General features: G+C 44.9%; 1 protein-coding gene across 1 annotated transcript; it reads left to right on the plus strand.

Moving 5' to 3' along the window:
* Window positions 1-475: 475 nt before the first annotated feature.
* lonp1 (lon peptidase 1, mitochondrial) lies at window positions 476-11883 on the plus strand. Its single transcript, XM_029429980.1, has 21 exons — window positions 476-973; window positions 1485-1573; window positions 2053-2172; window positions 2292-2451; window positions 3044-3157; window positions 3240-3301; window positions 3444-3573; window positions 4031-4114; window positions 4201-4269; window positions 4456-4607; window positions 4993-5131; window positions 5239-5417; window positions 6134-6221; window positions 7363-7485; window positions 7619-7735; window positions 7972-8112; window positions 8406-8571; window positions 8743-8820; window positions 8915-9042; window positions 9286-9450; window positions 11129-11883. The coding sequence occupies exons 1-21, from the start codon at window positions 476-478 to the stop codon at window positions 11282-11284; spliced, it is 2958 nt and encodes a 985-aa protein (XP_029285840.1). The 3' UTR covers window positions 11285-11883.
* The last annotated feature ends 8672 nt before the right edge of the window (window positions 11884-20555 follow it).

Below are 20555 nucleotides of genomic sequence, written 5' to 3' on the forward strand. Positions count from 1 at the left end.
TTTTATAATATAAATGTGTAATTAGTCATTACATATAGAAACCTTTGATCTTGGTCAATGTTCGACTGTTGGTCCTGTAATTAGATAATTAACGGATATTAAACTTGACTACAGAAATCATTGATTAATATTGTACTTTTATTTTATACTGAAGAGTAATATAAATGATAGAATGGGACAGAACCCTTATATTGAAAGTCAAATTACTGTCACATAACTGTCTCAGATCATTCTGAAATTAGGGCAGCAAATTGGGGAAACTGTTGCTTTCAGTTGATTGTCTCATGATCACTCATAAAGCCCCCCAAACTGCTTTATATGAGTTAATTAATGTTACAACTAGGTTCAATGCACTTGATCTGTCCCAAAACCAAAAGAAGAAGAGGAATCGTCGCGTAACATTATTAATGAGCCTACGTCATCAAACGCTGCCGGAAGACGGTCGGTCACATGCTGTCGAAAGCTCCAAATAAACATGGCGACCTGCATGAAGATGCTTGGCGCTGCTGGACAGCTGCACAGAACTTGGGCTCTTGTTGTCAAACTGAAGTGTCCCGGAAGCATCCGGCCCTTCCGGACCGACACATCGGCCGTGAACCGGCTCAAGCTTCCACGGTTCTTCTCTAACATTCCGCTCAGCACCACGATGACAGCTGGCTGCAGGCTGACCGCCAGACCTCACAGGTGGATGCGGGTCGGGGCCGTTCTCTGTGGAAGGACCGAGCTCCTCACACCGACCTCCTCACCCTACAGTATACAGGACAGGATGTACGGGAACCAGGCCAGCGGGGAGGACGGCGGAGACAGTGCAGGCTCTGGGGGAGAAGAGTCTGGGGGAGATGGGGGAGTACCGTACAACGGAGCCCAGATGACTGCTCTCACCCCCATGATGATCCCGGAGGTTTTTCCGAATGTGCCGCTGATCGCTGTGAGCAGGAACCCGGTGTTCCCCCGCTTCATCAAGATCATAGAGGTGAGGAGGTCTGCGGTGCCTTCAAGGACACGGGGCTGATGCAATTACACAACATGTCTGAACTGTGGAGGGAAAACTCTCACACACTCTCACTCTCACACACTCTCACTCTCACACACACACTCTCTCTCTCTCTCTCTCTCTCTCTCTCTCTCTCTCTCTCTCTCTCTCTCTCTCTCTCTCTCTCTCTCTCTCTCTCTCTCTCTCTCTCTCTCTCTCTCTCTCTCTCTCTCTCTCTCTCTCTCTCTCTCTCATATGTGTGTGAGACACACACACAGTATTACAATGGAATTTCTACACATTCTTCCAATATGGAAAATATGTTCAATATCTAAAACAGCAAATGAAATGTGGCTGTTTATTGTGAGGACCTTCAGAAGCCCCGTGCAGGGAATGATGATTAAATATTAAGAGTAACTCTGATATTTCAGGAAAAGACCAAAGCTCTTTGCTCTGTGTTGTCAGTGCCGAGTCCCAGTGTGTGTGATATGTCTGTATTGATTCCTGTCAGGTCAAGAACAAAGTGCTGATGGAGCTGTTGAGGAGGAAGGTCCGTCTGGCTCAGCCGTATGCTGGAGTCTTCCTGAAGAGAGATGATAAGTGAGTGGGGAACTGGCTCCTCTGCTAGATCAGAGATGGTTGGCTTGATACAGGCCTGTGACCGTGTGCTAACACCCTCTTCACTAAACTTACTGTCATTGGCTTTTACCTGATTTGTAAATCGCCATGTTAATGAGATGGCTAGTCTCTTTTTAATGTATGGTCAACTCAACATTTGTTGCTGTTGCAGCTTCACATTAAAAGCTCCCCCCCCCCCGTGTGCCAATAGGAGACTTTTATTTTGAAGAAGTTTCAGGAAATTAATGTAATTGTACCTATGATTAGTGGTCTTATTTTTCACTTGGTCTACACAACAGAATATGGATGTATTTGGTCTGCTTATCATTTTTTAATATCTCAGCCATCATCTGAATCTGCTGTGATCTGCTTTACAGGGCAGTGTGTCACCAATACAAATCAATGAGTGCCATAATCTGAAATGTGCTAAGAACATGTCTGTGTGTTTCTCTCTCTTGCAGTAATGAGTCAGATGTGGTGGAGTCTCTAGGTGACGTCTATTCTACAGGGACCTTTGTTCAGATTCATGAGATGCAGGACCTGGGAGACAAGCTGAGGATGATCGTCATGGGACACCGCAGGTTAGAAGCAGGCGTAGTGATTAGTTGGAAAGACAATGTGTAGACTCTGCTCTCAATAGCACACGGTTGCCTGTACCTTGTGTAGACCTCTGCTCTATATGTGTACTCTGGTCCGTCAGGATCCGGATCACAAGACAGCTGGAGGTGGAGCCTGAGGAGGCGGCGACGCCCCCTGTGTGGTCTGAGTCAGAGTCCCCACCCAAACCTTCATCGAGACGCAAAGCCAAACACAGCCGCAAGGACCAAGTGGGTCCTCTGAAGGAGCAGCTTGAGGACAAGGTTTGTAACATCTGTAGCCTTTTACACATACTGTCAGTATTTAAAGCAGTTCTCAGATAAACATGCAGCCTCCATCCACCATGGAAAAGCCCTGTTTTAGCTTTGTGGCCATGAATGTATTTTTTCAGAGTTGCTAGTGAGTCAGTACACCGCTTTGGGTACTGTTCAGGTATATTTATGCAATGAACACTGAACAAATAACTGCAACACAAATTTAAGGCAGAACACACGTCGGGAATATCAACCGGGCAAAGTGGGCAACTGTCTTGGAGCCTCAGATCTACAAGTAAGTACCAGGTCACTAATGTCAGCTAGTTTAGGACAGAAAACCTGGAGCAGGTGGAGTTATTGCAGCAGAAAACTGCTGGTTGGGTTCTTGGTCTCTGAGTAAATAAAGTAGATACCATGTGTACTCAGCTCAGCTGTGTGTACTCACGAACTACGTACAAGGTGCAATGAGGGAAATCCGAAGGGAAACAGTTGCACTATCTAACTAACTATATTGTTGGGTCATTAGCAGTGGTACAAGAACTATTTGTAGTTTATATTAATTTTCACATGGTAGGGTTTTAGCTCTGTTGTTGTTGGTCAGATTTCAGAAGCAGACATGAGTCCAGAGCTTCAGCCTCTGCCCTCCCCCAACATCCTGATGGTGGAAGTGGACAACATTCAACATGAACAGTTCACTGTCACAGAGGAGGTCAAGGTACAAAACACACCTTTTTGTGGAATGAAATAAAAGTGAAATATGTAAAAAGTTAAATCTGTGTGATGTGTGTGTTCTGCAGGCGCTGACTGCAGAGATAGTGAAGACCATCAGGGACATCATCGCACTGAACCCCCTCTACAGGTCTGACTGAGGAGAATGTTTTATATAACTTGTAGTCAGAGTTTGAATTTGTCTCAGAGCAGCAGGTGCAGGAAGAAATCCAAACAATGTGATGCTGAAATAGAAGTGCTCTGAAATGTTGATGTTTGTATGTGCGTGTCAGAGAGTCGGTCCTCCAGATGATGCAGGCTGGTCAGAGAGTGGTTGATAATCCCATCTACCTCAGCGACATGGGAGCAGCTCTAACAGGAGCAGAATCCCAGGAGTTACAAGACGTCCTGGAGGAGATCAATGTGAGCAGTGTGCATGTCTGTGACTGTCCTGTCCTCTCTGGATGATTCCTGTATTAAAGCTGAAGTGGGGAAGTTGATCAGACGTCCATTTGCCACACAAGCAGTCAGTCCTCATCCTTTAACTGTTAAACTAAAACAAACTGTTTGAAAACTTCAGATAAAGCAAAGCAGGAGTCTTCTCCTCATTCTGAAGTGCATAAGAATGGGATTATCAATGCCCACATTTTGTTCAGCCATAAGGAACAGTATTAAGAACATTTTTACGAATTAAAAAAACACAATAACAATAATGTTTCAAACCGTATGTTTGGTTCCAAAGATGAGGACTGAGTGGCTTCTGGCCTTCTGATGCAGAACAGCAGCTTTTCAATATCTTTATATCTTCATATTTAGGTTGTTCCATTGATGAGTTTACAGTGTACAGACCTTTGAAAGCTATTGCCGTGTGTCTCTGCAGATCCCGAAGCGTCTCTACAAGGCTCTGTCTCTGCTGAAGAAGGAGTACGAGCTGAGTAAACTGCAGCAGCGACTGGGCCGAGAGGTCAGAGGTCATCACCATACATGTATGAGCTTTAGCCTCTGCTCACCCCACTCACTCCTTCATCGGTGTCCCTGCTCTGCTCACAGGTGGAAGAGAAGATCAAACAGACCCACAGGAAGTACCTGCTGCAGGAGCAGCTCAAGATCATTAAGAAGGTGGAGAAGACGTCGTTTGTCATTGTGTCTTTAGACTTGCAACATAATGTGTCAGGTTTCAATACGTGTGTGTGTGTGTGTGTGTGTGTGTGTGTGTGTGTGTGTGTGTGTGTGTGTGTGTGTTGTGTGTGTGTGTGTGTGTGTGTGTGTGTGTGTGTGTGTGTGTGTGTGTGTGTGTGTGTGTAGGAGCTGGGTCTGGAAAAGGAAGACAAAGACGCTATCGAGGACAAGTTTAGAGACAGACTAAAAGAGAGGATTGTCCCACAGCACATAATGGACGTCATCAACGAAGAACTCAACAAACTGGGACTGCTGGACAACCACTCCTCAGAGTTCAAGTTGGTTTTTTGTATTTCTCGTCCCCCTGCCCTGAGAGGGCCTTTGAATTATGATGTCATTCGGTTGGCTTGAGGAACACAGTGGCATGAAAATGAGTTTAGGTGATTGCAGCAGCTTGCACTTTCTTTGCCTGTTGGTGGTAGGGTCTGTTGCAATGAGAAGGTTTTGAGCCTGGATTCAGGTTCTTGGTATCAAAAGCTAAGCTAAACTCTTTTCTGCTAACATAATTAAAGGTACCATGTGGAGTACCTTGACTCCACAGCGAAGCCTTTATGGTAATCTCTATGTAGCTAAGCTTTATTGTATGCACTGGTAGTTCTGTTGATAAAACAGACACACTGAGGATATTAAAAACAAACATTAACAAATATCTGTGTGTTTCAGTGTAACCCGTAACTACCTGGACTGGCTGACCAGCATGCCCTGGGGCACCAATAGTGAAGAGAACTTATCACTGGCAAGAGCCAAAGAGGTTCTGGAAGAAGACCATTATGGGATGGATGATATTAAGAAGCGCATATTGGTTAGCGCACACACACACACACACACACACACCTTGACGGCAAATGTTCAAATATCCACACATCAAAAGCTGTGGAGCTTTTTGACTTCCTCTCTGTCTTTGTGCAGGAATTCATAGCAGTGAGCCAGCTGCGTGGCTCCACCCAGGGGAAGATCCTGTGTTTCTACGGTCCTCCGGGTGTCGGAAAGACCTCCATTGCCCGCTCCATAGCCAGAGCCCTCAACAGACAGTACTACAGGTTCAGCGTGGGAGGCATGACTGACGTGGCTGAGATTAAAGGACACAGGTCTGGAAGTCTATCGTGCTATTATCCCTGAGGAATGTTATGATAGCTTACATTGTCAGTACCACATACATGGCTCCCTCTCTGGTATTGGGGAGGATTAAAACAATCAAAGGGGAACATTTAGATAAGGACAACTAACACTAGAAATAACTGCACCTACATGTGATGAGTTACTACTGATGCCCTCATATGGAATTAAGAAATTGCAGAAATGTTAAGAGAACAGTAAAGGTTCTACTTAAGTTTATATTTATAATACAAAAATACTTTTTAAGAAAGACATCACCATCCCTAGAATACATGTATTTATTGTAAACTTGTTACTTGTACTCAATTTCTTTTGATATGTGGACTAATTAACATTAGACTTTATCTCCTTATTTACAAGCGGACTACAAAACCCAGTGGAACTGGACTGGACTGTTTGGATGAACTTGCTCACAGTCCTGTCGCTGAGTCATCCTCTCTTCTGGTTGCTCTCAAACTGATTAGCATAAGGAGTTTATACAGTATGTACAGTATATAGGCATGGCTGTGTGAAACATAGCAGCTGTAGATGAAAGGTGACAGCGACATTACTGTGAGCATTGTGGTCGTAGGCTGTGCGAGTTAATGTGCTGCTTATTCAATAGAGGTTTTATAAACTGCTAGTACTGCAAAACTTGATTAAATATGGGGACATGCATTTCTGAAATGTAATGTGGTCGTGTGTCCAGGAGAACATATGTTGGCGCGATGCCAGGGAAAATTATCCAGTGCCTGAAGAAAACCAAGACTGAGAACCCTCTGGTGCTCATAGACGAGGTCAGTATGGTGCTGCTGCTCCGGTAGTTCAATATCAATCTATATCTCAGCAACATTACAATTAATGGAGGTATTAACTGTCTGCAATGATCAGATTCTTCCTGGTACTAGTTTTAGAATCAGTTACCTGTAGAGGACTTGGTCCATATAACCACTGTTTTTGATACACTGTGGGTGACCATTATTTGAATGGAAATAAGTTCAATTATAGGATGAAATTAATTGTCTCACATCACTGCTCTCTTTCCACTTACACAACACTAACCCCCTGTAGTCTGGAGCCCAGGCTGACGAGCTCCTCACTTTATTATGCTAACTAGATGCTGTCCAATCATTTCCAATTCCACAATGTTTGTTCATGGGTAGCACAGAATCAGAAATACTTAATTTATCCCCTGGGGAAATTGGATACGTCCCATACTTAACCCTTCATAATTGATCAAAATGTTGACAATGTTAAGTTATCCCAAGAATGTTAGTATATCAGCATCATGTAACGTTAGTATATCAGTGTCACGTAACGTTAGTATATCAGTGACGCGTAACGTTAGTATATCAGTGTAACGTTAGCATATCAGTGTCTCGTAACGTTAGTATATCAGTGTCACGTAATGTTAGTATATCAGTATCACGTAAGGTTAGCATATCAGTGTCACGTAACGTTAGCATATCAGTGTCACGCAACGTTAGTATATCAGTATCACGTAACGTTAGTATATCAGTGTCACGTAACGTTAGTATATCAGTGTCGTGTAACGTTAGTATATCAGTGTCACGTAATGTTAGTATATCAGTATCACGTAAGGTTAGCATATCAGTGTCACGTAACGTTAGCATATCAGTGTCACGCAACGTTAGTATATCAGTGTCGTGTAACGTTAGTATATCAGTGTCACGTAATGTTAGTATATCAGCGTCATGTAACGTTAGTATATCAACCGTCATGTAACGTTAGTATATCAGTGTCATGTAACGTTAGTATATCAGTGTAATGTTAGCATATCAGTGTCACGTAACGTTAGCATATCAGTGTCACGTAACGTTAGCATATCAGTGTCACGTAACGTTAGCATATCAGTGTCACGTAAATATTATATGTATGTACCCAATCGGATTATTATCCTAAACTTGTCATTACCAGGTGGATAAGATAGGTCGTGGTTACCAAGGCGATCCATCCTCTGCCTTGCTGGAGCTTTTGGACCCTGAACAGAACGCCTACTTCCTCGACCACTACCTGGATGTTCCTGTGGATCTGTCAAAGGTACAAGAGTGTTCTTGTCCACAGTCAGTGCGTCATACAGATTCCAGGTTCTTTTTACATTAATTCAAGTGAAAAATGACACGTAAAATGCAGTTGATGTAAGCCCCGCATATCTCTTGTCGGTCCAATAAAGGTTTTGTTTATCTGTACGGCCAATGTGATTGACACCATCCCAGAGCCTCTCAGAGACAGGATGGAGATGATCAATGTGTCTGGATATGTGGCCGAGGAGAAACTGGCTATTGCTGAGGTAGAGAGAGAGAGAGTGAGAGTCTGTGTGTCTGTGTGATTTACATTGTCTTAGTGTCATTTCCTATTTTAAATAGTTTTTGATAAGTCTTGTTATTATTTTTGATTATTGTTGTATTTTGTAGTGGTATAGTTCTCACAGTTTTGGTAACACGTAGTAAGTAATAAAAAAATTCAGAAAATGAATGCCTTGCTAACATTTGAACACAATTTCCATTTGTCTGTCTGTGTATCTAGCATTACCTGGTCCCTCAGCTCCGCTCTCTGTGTGGTCTGACAGAGGAGAAAGTCTCAATCTCATCTGACGCCCTCAGTCTGCTCATCAGGCAGTACTGCAGGGAGTCTGGAGTCAGGAATCTGCAGAAACAAGTTGAAAAGGTAAAATACTGTAAAGTTGTGTTCTGGCTGTACTAAACCAGAGCTTACATGCTTTAGGCTTTTTCAAGACACAAACCTCCTACTACTACTTCATCCTTTAATAGCACCAGCAGGGATTGCTGGTGTGCAGTGTGTGTGGACAAGTCAGAAAACTTAACTCATCTTAGGTTCATTTAGAGCCCAATAAGTCTGCAGATGGAATCTCTGGCAAAAACTTTATTTCTCATTTTAATGGCTCAGTCACACCAGAAAATAGCATATCCTCCAGTGTTTGTTTTCCATCGGTCCATCAGGTTTTCCGTAAGGTGGCCTTCTGTATTGTCAGCGGTGAACAAACCACAGTGAGTGTTACCCCGGACAACCTGCAGCTCTACGTGGGTAAACCTATTTTCACAGTGGATCGAATGTACGATGTCACTCCTCCAGGAGTCGTTATGGGGCTGGCATGGACTGCTATGGGTGAGACACACACATACACGTATACACACACATACACATACACACACTCACACTCACACTCACATACACATACACATACACACACATACACATACACATACACACACACACACACACACACACACAACCAATAAAAGGTGCAACATGCTGAAGGTCTGCCTCCCTGTGTAGGAGGGTCCACGTTGTATATCGAGACTTTACTGCGCCGTCCGGCCGACCCTAAAGGAGAGGGCTCACTGGAGGTTACAGGTGAGTCACTCTGCAGGGTGGATGTTTGTTCGACATGGTCTGATGTCCTTAGCTGAACACAGAGCATCCTAAAGGTGTTGGTGCTCCTCTGCAGGTCAGCTGGGTGATGTTATGAAGGAAAGTGCAAAGATCGCTTCAACCTTTGCCAGAGCTTTCCTGATGACTCAGGAACCAGAGAATCACTTCCTGGTCAACTCCCACCTGCATCTGCATGTTCCTGAGGTAACCATGGCAAACAAGTTTTGCATATAAATAACTTACTGAGTACTAATGCTTACTCTTCTCTTTATTCTTTTTACTTATTCATTAATAGCTACTAAGTAGTATTCAAAAGAGAATACATTTCATTCGTGTCGCATTTTTTCTAAATTTGTGTAGATTTGAAATCTCCTGTGAAAGTATCAAAGATCCACTGTGGCTGGCAGCAATCCATCCTATCTGTCTGTCTACAACACTTGTTTCTAGGGGGCCACTCCTAAGGACGGACCAAGCGCTGGTTGCACTATTGTTACAGCACTGTTGTCCCTGGCAACCAAGCGGCCGGTGCGTCAGAACGTAGCCATGACTGGTGAAGTGTCACTGACTGGCAAAATACTACCGGTAGGAGGAATCAAAGAGAAAACTATCGCTGTAAGTACATGACACACACCAACATAAATATCAATATGTTGTCAATAAAGGTTTAATGTTAGCCAATCTGACTGTAGTCCAAAATGCAATGCTAAAGGAGTACTCCGCTCATATGCAACCTCTATAACATTGTTAAACCTGCAGTAGAACACAAAGATAAAAAGTAATGCAGCAGAACCAGATGTATCGTCTTTTTTATTCTACACATTATTCTTCCTTTTCAAAACTACATTAACCACAATGCAACTCGACGGCCAAAAGTTAAGTTGTAGATTCTTGTTATGCTAGTGGGCTGCGGAGAATACAGGAAGCTAAAGAAAACGCTGGAAAGCTATGTACTCAGAAGGACGCAGGGAGTATATAAACGTGGAGAACTAGCAGCACGATCAGGGGAAGGTGAGTAAGTGAGGGCAGGTGTAGATAATCAGGGAGGCGGGAGATACATGAGGGCTAGTCGCTTGGGATCTTAAGGAGTAGAAGGATTTATCCACCAACAAATAAACTTATATTTGATAAATATTAATAATAAAATGTCAAATAAAATATAAATAATGAGGTGAAATGTCTGTCTATATGGAGGTCTTCTAAAGTAACTATACTTTTCCTACTCTTCCTAATGTGTTTCCAAATTCTCTGACTGTTGGCAAAAGATCATTAAAGTGTTCATTTAATCTATAATAATACATGATAAATTAAATGTTGATCATATTTTTATTATTAATCTCAACCTGAATCCTTAAAGTAACTAAAGCTGTTGGATAAATGTAGTGCAGTAAAAAGTGCAATATTTGCCTCTGAATTGATGTGGAGTACAGTAAGTACTACCTCAAAGTTGTACAGGAGGCTACTTGAGTAAATATACTTATTCACTGTCCACAGGCTCGGCTATGAATCATATAGACCTAATGCATGTTCACAGTGTAGCTCTTATTCTCAGAACAGGAAGTGATTCACACTTACAAGAGTCTTGAAGCAGATTTGGGGCAGCCACTGGTAACTAGTGAAGGGAGCGGAGGAGCGGTGTAGTGTGGGACGACGTGATGACTTGGATGTCCTAGACCTAGAATGACTTGTTTGCAGATTTGAGCTCTTTCACACTGGAGACCAGTGCGCCATAATCACCATGGGTAGCTTGGGTCACTTGAAAGGATGCCACCAATGTCTTAAATCAGTGTTCCATCTTTTTGCTCATGTCATGTATGTAGAGAGAATGGCAGATATATGAGGGCTTGCCTCTGACGTTGGCATTCTAGGCTCCTGCGTGGCTCCTCACATGGTGCTAGGTCTTCATTAGGAGCTTTCTTGGGCTTTTTAGGCACATTATTGAAGCAGTTTTAGTATGAACAAACATAACTGAGTTTAAACTTTAAAGCAGCGACCGTGTGGTTCGGGAGGTAGAGTGGTCGTCCACCAGACGGTGGGGTTCAGTCAGACTAAACAATAATAAAAAAAAAGTTTTCTTTACATAGCTGCATTACAGGAAATGTCAGTGGGTTATTAAAATGATTTGGAATCATCATCAGCAACCTGCGGACCATGCATATCTACAGCACTGACAATCTGACCAGTCGTTGTTTAGATGTTTCTGTTGGCCAAAATGTTGGATGATTCACAAACTGACATAAGTAATGTGAGTATTTACTACATCATTTGAACTGGATTTTCTCGTTATCATCAGGCCCGTCGTGCAGGTGTGACCTGCATCGTCCTGCCAGATGAGAACAGGAAGGACTTCTCTGACCTGCCCGACTACATCAGCCAAGGCCTGGAGGTCCACTTTGTGAAACACTACAGCCAGATCTACCCAATCATCTTCCCGCAGGACCAATCTTAACCTGCTTTTAACTACAACAATAAAATCGAGGAGGCAAGATGGACCAACACTTCTTTTCATGGCACTTTAGAACCAGAAACCTGTGTGTTGCAGCATAACGGTGATTGCCATTCTGATTGTAGTTGTAGTAAATATGCAGTTTGGATCCCGAGGACCTGCTGTGGAGACTGGCGCTACATTATCTTTTCCAAACTCATCCAGAGAAACAGCTGGCTCAGTGATCACTCTCATATAATTCAGTTTCAGCCACCACAGGACCCCCAAATGTAGGAAGACCATGTGATCGAACACAACATCACTGAACTGAAACTATGCAGCCAACTGTATCAAAGATGGACATACACAGTAAAGTCGTAGTGGTCATGGGGATGATGAGCACTGGCCGGTCATGACAGGATATGATGTCATTGATGAGCAGAGATGGGGTGGTGACGTGGCTGCCAGGGAGCCTCTTTGCCCACAGCTCTCATTATATAGTGCTGTGGATGGTGTCTTTAACATAATTCTTATATCATTTTATATTATTATTATTATTATTATTATTATTATTATTGGCAGATGTGATGATGATTTTGAAATAAATTAAATCATAAATGCAACTCTGCCGCCTGCTGTTTTCTTTACTAACCAACATATTGACCCACCTGTGATTTAAGCTAATAGTCTAGAAAGATGTTGTCGGTTATTTAAAAAAAAAAAGGGTAATACTTAATTTTACAGCTCCATGAATTTCATGGTCATGGGTAATGATTAGAAAATAATGTATTTGATACTTCTTCAAAATTCTCTGATACAGAGTTAGCACAGTTGTGAGTAAATACCCACAGATATTAATTAGATGTGATTGTAAGAGGTTTTTCTGTTTGGTAATGTTGCAGGATCTGTGTTGCAGATTTGTTTTCAGTCTGGTATTATTAGTGACTACTTTGAGTGAACTGAGAGCCAGTACTGTGATCATGAGAGCAAGAGGATCTTATTCCCTCCTCTTTTCTGCTGTCACCTGCAGTGAAACTTGTTTTGAGAAACATAAGCTTCTATGAGATCTCCCAAGAAAACAAACAGGGTTAGGGTCAATATGAAATAGGGTTTAGGGTTATGTGAGAAAAACGCAACACAGAGCAGGCCTATTCAATTAGTGGCTGTCAGGTAAATTAATCCACATTGGAAAGACTATCATATGTATTTGTTTACCTCAATCAATATATATATATCTACACTACGAATATGTTTCTGCGCAATTATGTATTTTCTGCACTGAATGTATTACAAACATAATAGGGGCACTTCCCCTTTAAGAGTAACAGGTCAACAAACCATCACTTCCTGACTGCTGACGGAGGAGCGTGTAGGCGCCAAACTGGGACCAATGAGGAGAAGGTCAACGCCTACTCCATGTATTAGATGCGATGTTTTCAAATTTTTGGGCACACCTGGAGCGGAGCCGTGAGACAGCAACATGGGGGCTTTTTGAGCTATGGAAACGGCGACTCAAAATGTGTCCTCAGCTGAGAATATTTTCTATGTTTGACTTATCACGTTAAATAAATAAATCGATTGAACTAGAGGATTGCTGTTTTGATTCGACATTTAAGCTCCGAGTTCTTCAGCTTTTTCCCACCCTTTATGGCCCTTCTGAACTTTTTTCTGTCCCGCAAGAGGTTGCCAGCAAATCGGGCTGGAAGCATAAATAAAACTAAAGCCTGATTCACACCAAATGCGCTTACTTTAGCTTGTCAAGCTAACAACATGCTTCAAGATGTCTCTCTCCAAGCCAAAGAAACCTAGAGTTGATTCTGAAAATCGTCACTTCCAGAGCGAATGGACAGACGCGTATTTATTTACTTTACAAGTAAACTGGTGTGTTTCTCGTGCAACGAATGTATTTCCGTGATGAAAGAATACAAAGTGAAGAGGCACTACAAGTCAAGTCACGGCTCGTTTTCTGCCAGATGTCCCGTGGGCTCAGAGGAACGTAGAAGGAAAGTACAGGGACCGTTAGCATCATTTAACAGAGTCAAGTGGCTTTTGGTCGCTTTTGCACGGAACAAGAGAGCCTCGATAGCAGCACTGCTTTGTTTAAGTTCTCTCCTCTCCTCCGCTGTGTCTGACTTACTGAGCCCCGCGAAGCAGAGGAGAGAATGTGAACGCACAAAGTAATGCAGTAAACACGGAAACGTGCACATAAACAAGATACATATCATTTAATAAGCACCTGTTCAACGTGAAAACTGAGTTCTGAATATAAAAAAACCCCCAAAAGTGTAATTTCTCTCACTGACTGAAACAGGTTCAACATGACAGAAGTCTGATATGTTTGTAGTTCTATAGGAGTACATCACCTGACTTAGTGTAATGCATTCTTAGTGTAAATACAAAGACAGATCTGCTTTATGATTCAAACAAGCCTACTTACTGTTAAATTGTAAAAATGTGTAAGATATGTATGTTATTGTGAGTCTGATGCTACTGTTTTACTATGTTCTATTTGCATTTAGTATTTCATTCTATGGATATGGACTTGTTTTCAAAGCACCTTATGTATGCTTAGAAGTGTTGAGGATATTATAAACAGGGCTACTGGTAATGTGGTGAATACTGTTTTATTATATTCATCTTTTTTTCTACATTAGTGGACATGGACCTGTTGGGAAACAAACTCATGTCTGCTTGGTTTTAAAGATGCAACATTTTGCACTTTTGTGTGAAGCCTTGTAGCCATAGCTTTCCTACTGTTTTGAATGGACTGGTTGCTTTCTGTAATAATTTAAGGTGATACAATTAAAGTGAAAAAACGTGATGCATGTCCATCCATCCATCGTCTACCGCTTATCCGGGATCGGGTTGCGGGGGCAGCAGCTCCAGTAAGGAACCCCAATCATCCCTTCTCCGGGCCACATCCTCCAGCTCCGACTGGGGGATCCTGAGGCGTTCCCAGGCCAGTGAGGAGATATAATCTCTCCACCGAGTCCTGGGTCTTCCCCGGGGTCTCCTCCCAGCTGGACGTGCCTGGAACACCTCCCTAGGGAGGCGCCCATGTGGCATCCTTACTAGATGCCCGAACCACCTCAACTGGCTCCTTTCAACGTAAAGGAGCAGCGGCTCTACTCCGAGTCTCTCACGGATGGCTGAGCTTCTCACCCTATCTCTAAGGGAGACGCCAGCCACCCGTCTGAGAAAACCCATTTCGGCCGCTTGTACCCGTGATCTCGTTCTTTCGGTCATGACCCAGCCTTCATGACCGTAGGTGAGTAGGAACGAAGATCGACCGGTATATTGAGAGCTTTGCCTTCTGGCTCAGCTCTCTTTTCGTCACAACGGTGCGGTAAAGTGAATGTAATACCGCCCCCGCTGCTCCGATTCTCCGGCCAATCTCTCGCTCCATTGTCCCCTCACTCGCGAACAAGACCCCGAGGTACTTGAACTCCTTCACTTGGGGTAATGGCTCACTCCCTACCCGGAGTAGGCAATCCACCGGTTTCCTGCTGAGAGCCATGGCCTCAGATTTGGAGGTGCTGATCCTCATCCCAACCGCTTCACACTCGGCTGCGAACCGATCCAGTGACTGTTGAAGGTCACAGGCCGATAATGCCATAAGGACCACATCATCTGCAAAGAGCAGCGATGAGATCCTCAGGTCACCGAACTGCAATCCCTCTCCTCCACGACTACGCCTCGATATCCTATCCATGAAAATCACGAACAGGATTGGTGATAAAGCGCAGCCCTGGCGGAGGCCAACATTCACGGGAAACGAGTCCGACTTACTGCCGAGTATCCGGACACAACTCTCGCTTTGGGCGTACAGGGATTGGATGGCCCATAAAAGTGACCCCCTCACTCCATACTCCCGCAGCACCTCCCACAGTATCACCCGGGGGACCCGGTCATACGCCTTCTCCAGATCCACAAAACACATGTAGACCGGATGGGCGTACTCCCAGGCCCCCTCCAGGATCCTTGCAAGAGTAAAGAGTTGGTCTGTTGTTCCACGACCAGGACGGAATCCGCATTGTTCCTCTTCAATCAGAGGTTCGACTACCGGCCGAACCCTCCTTTCCAGTACCTTGGAGTAGACTTTACCAGGGAGGCTGAGAAGTGTGATACCCCTGTAGTTGGCACACACTCTCTGGTCCCCCTTTTTAAATAGGGGAACCACCACCCCGGTCTGCCAACCCCTAGGCACTGTCCCAGACTTCCACGCAATGTTGACGAGGCGTGTCAACCAAGACAGCCCCTCAACACCCAAAGCCTTCAGCATTTCTGGACGGATCTCATCAACCCCTGTGGCTTTGCCACTGTGGAGTTGTTTGACTACCTCAGTGACTTCCATCAGGGAAATTGACGATGATCCCCCATCAGCTTCCAGCTCTGCCTCAACCATAGAGGGCGTGTTAGTCGGATTCAGGAGTTCCTCAAAGTGCTCCTTCCAGCGGCCGATAACCTTCTCAGTTGAAGTCAGCAGGGTCCCACCCTTGCTGTACACAGCTTGGATGGTTCCTCGCTTCCCCCTCCTGAGGTGCCGGATGGTTTTCCAGAAGCACCTTGGTGCCGATCGAAAGTCCTTCTCCATAGCTTCTCCGAACTTCTCCCACACCCGCTGCTTTGCCTCTGACACGGCAGAAGCTGCCGCCCTTCTAGTCCTTCGATACCCTGCAACTGTTTCCGGAGTCCTCCCGGATAACATAACCCGGAAGGACTCTTTCTTCAGTCGGACGGCTTCCCTGACCACCGGGGTCCACCACGGTGTTCGAGGGTTACCGCCCCTTGAGGCACCTAAGACCTTCAGACCACAGCTCATCACCGCAGCTTCAGCAATAGAGGTTTTGAACATCGCCCACTCAGGTTCAATGCCCCCAACCTCCACAGGGATGGCTAAAAAGCTCCGCCGGAGGTGTGAGTTAAAGATCCCCAGGACAGGGGCTTCCTCCAGACGTTCCCAGTTCACCCGCACTACCCGTTTGGGTTTACCAGGTCTGTCCAGAGTCTTCCCCCACCCCTTGATCCAACTCACCACCAGATGGTGATCAGTCGACAGCTCCGCCCCTCTCTTCACCCGAGTGTCCAAAACATGCGGCCTCAGATCAGATGATACGATTACGAAATCGATCATTGACCTTTGGCCTAGGGTGCTCTGGTACCACGTGCACTTATGAGCATCCTTATGTTCGAACATGGTGTTTGATATGGCCATTCCATGACTAGCACAGAAGTCCAACAACACACGACCGTTCGGGTTTAGATCAGGGAGGCCCTTCCTCCCAATCACGCCTCTCCAGGTGTCTCTATCGTTTCCCACGTGTGCGTTGAAGTCTCCCAGCAAGACTACGGAGTCCCCTACTGGAGCCCCCTGCAGGGCTCCATTCAGGGTCTCCAAGAAGGCCGAATACTCAGAACTGCGGTTTGGGGCATAGGCACAAACAACAGTCAGAGTTTTCCCCCCCATAACTCGAAGGCGTAGGGAGATGACCCTCTCGTCCACCGGGATAAACTCCAACGTAGTGGCGCTCAGCCGGGGGCTAGTGAGTATCCCCACCCCGGCCCGACGCCTCACACCTTGGGCAACTCCGGAGAAGAATAGAGTCCAACCCCTATCCAGGAGTACGGTTCCAGAGCCAAGACTGTGCGTGGAGGTAAGCCCCACCAGATCCAACTGGTAGCGATCCACCTCCTGCACTAGTTCCGGCTCCTTCCCCCACAGAGAGGTGACGTTCCACGTCCCCAGAGCCAGCCTCTGCTGCCCGGGTCTGGTCTGTCGAGGTCCCTGACCATCACTGCCACCCATGTGACAGCGCACCCGACCCCAGCGGTTTTTCCCATGAGTGGTGGGCCCACAGGATGGATGGATGGGAGGCACCACGTAGTTTCTTCGGGCTGTGCCCGACCGGGCTCCGTGGCAAAACCGGCCACCAGGCGCTCGCTGTCGGGCCCTCCCTCTGGGCCTGGCTCCAGACGGGGGCCCCGGGCTTCCTCCGGGCAGGGTCTCTCCTTTCCTTTCCCTTTCTTTCATGAAGTCGTTTTTGAAACGTGATGCATGTGACTAGTTAATTTCATGTATTAGTAACTATTAACACTACTGTAAGTAAGAGTTATTTGTAGTGATTCATTGACAAAGTATTGTGTGGCCCACAAACCCCCAGTGATTTCCTATTCGGCCCGCTTGCTAATGAAGTTGAATAGCCCTGACATATAGTGGGTTAGGGTTGGGGAAAGGGGTGATAACCAGTTAAAAAAATAAAACTACTCTCTTCTTAAAACTCCCAAATGGTAAGGGGTGGAGTCATGAAATTTGGTGTCAGTAATCGTCTCCTCCCACTGCTTATGTGTACCGAGTTTGGTACCTCTAGCGCAGGGGTGTCAAACTCAATCACAGAGAGGGCCAAAATTAAAAACTAGGACTACGTCGAGGGCCAAACACGGTCCACATTTATTGAACAGGATACACATATTGGATAAAGTGCAAAAAGATATGGAACATATTTAGGTAGGCTACATCCTCATTTTATTTCAGAGCCAGATGTTTGGAATCTTTTCTTAGCTATCAGTTTAATGTTTGGGGTTCTTAGCTGTGGAAACCCTCGGTGAGTGAAGGTGCGCATCAGTAGAACGACTCCTGTGTGGGTTTTTGTTCATCTTCATCACAGAGAAAAGCTGCTCACACAGGTAGGTGCTTCTAAACATACAACGCATCTGAGCGATATGAAGCAGTTCAATTTTCATTTCTGAGCTGCAAAGTCGACAAATGCGCACGGCTGATCGCACGGCCCTGAAGCTGGAGGTTTAACAGTGAGATGCTTTGTTATGTCGCACAAACAGTCCAGCTCACATCGACACTTTTTGTCGCGGAGATCTGTGGTGTCTATCCAAAAACTGCCAGATTTTCTCACGCAACTTGAAAAATCTATTCAGCACTTTCCCTCGACTCAGCCATTGCACCGCCATGTTCAGAATATATCTCCTCAGGAAAAGACTTACATTGACTCTTATAAAGTTTCCTGTCTGTGCTACGGTGCTTGTTACATGTTTCATTTCCAGAGCTTTAATACACAGCGCTTCCTGGTGTATGATGCAGTGATACACCATCAGCTCACCTGCACAGTTCTCCCGCTGCATCTTCTCCCGCATCCTGCACTAATCCGCTCTTTTCATCACATCGCAGGCGCTTCGTCTGTCGTCAGTCACGTCAGTTTGTCCCGGGGCAGTTTAATTTCTCACACATTTAGATTCCTCAAATATATATTTTCCCATGGTTGTGCCCATGCATTGATTTAATTACCAAAACTGGTGGGACAAGTTAAGATAGACATATGATATTTTCTCGCGGACCGTATATAATCGGCCTTGAGTTTGACACCCGTGCTCTAGCGGCTTCTGTAGCTGTCGCTGACACCCATGGTAAAAAACAAACAACTATGATCCTTCAATAACTCCCGAATTGTAAGGTACACTCACTAAATTTGGTGTACGCGATTGTCTCTTGCCACTGCCCATGTGTACAAAGTTTGACTTTTCTAGCTTCTTCCTTTCATATAGCTGTCATTGACTCCCATTGAGTAAAAAAAAAAAGATGATTCATGATATGATTCTCATATAACTTCCAAATGGTAAGTGATACAGACATAAAGGTTGGTGGCTATGCTGGTTATGCCGATTATGTGCACCAAGCGCCACAAGCTTAATCCTTTGAAAGGGCTGTCATTGTCAGTTCCCGAGTTATGAAGAGTTACTGCTTGGGTGCCGGAGAACGTGTTTGGGGTGATTTGGACCATGATTACTTCCCATGATATTAGGAAAAAAATGACATGGTAAGGGTCTAGGACTGGTGTTAATAATGTTGGACCGGGCCAGGATAGGGTTACGTTCGGTATAGGGTCATAACCAGAAATAAAAAGGCATGATCCTCATATAACTCAAGAACGGTAAATGGTAAAGTCACTGAATTCTGTGTGAAAAGTAATAATTCAGGCATTATGTAGTTATTTCGGAATCCATTTGATATGTTTATTGCAATTAAATCAGAGCAAAATCTGTTAATTTTGTTTTTTATACAAGAATTATTCAGCCGGCGTATGACTTGCAAGAGACAATGAATCCAGCTCGGTGAAATTTACTGAGGTGTGTATGCCGCCGGAAGATGTTATAGATCAGGGGTGTCCAAACTTTTTTCACTGAGGGCCACATACAGAAAAATATACGAAGGGCTGGGCCACTTATGCTTGATAATTGAATATGCTTAAGGGGGGGGGGGGGCAGCCTCCATCACAGCTTTCTATTAATGAGGTTTCATTTATATTGTAACAATAAGGGTGTGCAGCTCATTCTCAAAACAGAAGCCTCAGATTGCTTGGGGGGGGATGGATATAAATAAGTTATTGGGCTTGATAACACATCAACTAACGTTAGTTAGAAAATGTTATCAACTTTAATTGACTGAATTTATTGAATGTAGCTTATTAACATAAATACTGTGTAATATATGTTTTAACTCCTATAATGGGAACAGCGTTGCTGTACTTTGGACTGAAGGATGCTGCAGGTCAGGAGTAAGTTTGGTGGTTGAGATACGAAGCACATGCGGATTCCGTCCTGGTCGTGGAACAACAGACCAACTCTTTACTCTTGCAAGGATCCTGGAGGGGGCCTGGGAGTACGCCCATCCGGTCTACATGTGTTTTGTGGATCTGGAGAAGGCGTATGACCGGGTCCCCCGGGTGATACTGTGGGAGGTGCTGCGGGAGTATGGGGTGAGGGGGTCACTTTTGAGGGCCATCCAATCCCTGTACGCCCAAAGCGAAAGTTGTGTCCGGATACTCGGCAGTAAGTCGAACTCGTTTCCAGTGAATGTTGGCCTCCGCCAGGGCTGCACTTTATCACCAATCCTGTTCGTGATTTTCATGGATAGGATATCGAGGCGTAGTCGTGGAGGAGAGGGGTTGCAGTTCGGTGACCTGAGGATCTCATCGCTGCTCTTTGCAGATGATGTGGTCCTTATGGCATCATCGGTCTGTGACCTTCAACAGTCACTGGATCGGTTCGCAGCCAAGTGTGCAGCAGTTGGGATGAGGATCAGCACCTCTAAATCTGAGGCCATGGCTCTCAGCAGGAAACCGGTGGATTGCCTACTCCGGGTAGGGAATGAGCCATTACCCCAAGTGAAGGAGTTCAAGTACCTCGGGGTCTTGTTCGCGAGTGAGGGGACAATGGAGCGAGAGATTGGCCGGAGAATCGGAGCAGCGGGGGCGGTATTACAGTCACTTTACCGCACCGTTGTGAT

Source organism: Cottoperca gobio, chromosome 4 (genome assembly GCF_900634415.1).
Source record: "Cottoperca gobio chromosome 4, fCotGob3.1, whole genome shotgun sequence".
Lineage (NCBI taxonomy): Eukaryota > Metazoa > Chordata > Actinopteri > Perciformes > Bovichtidae > Cottoperca > Cottoperca gobio.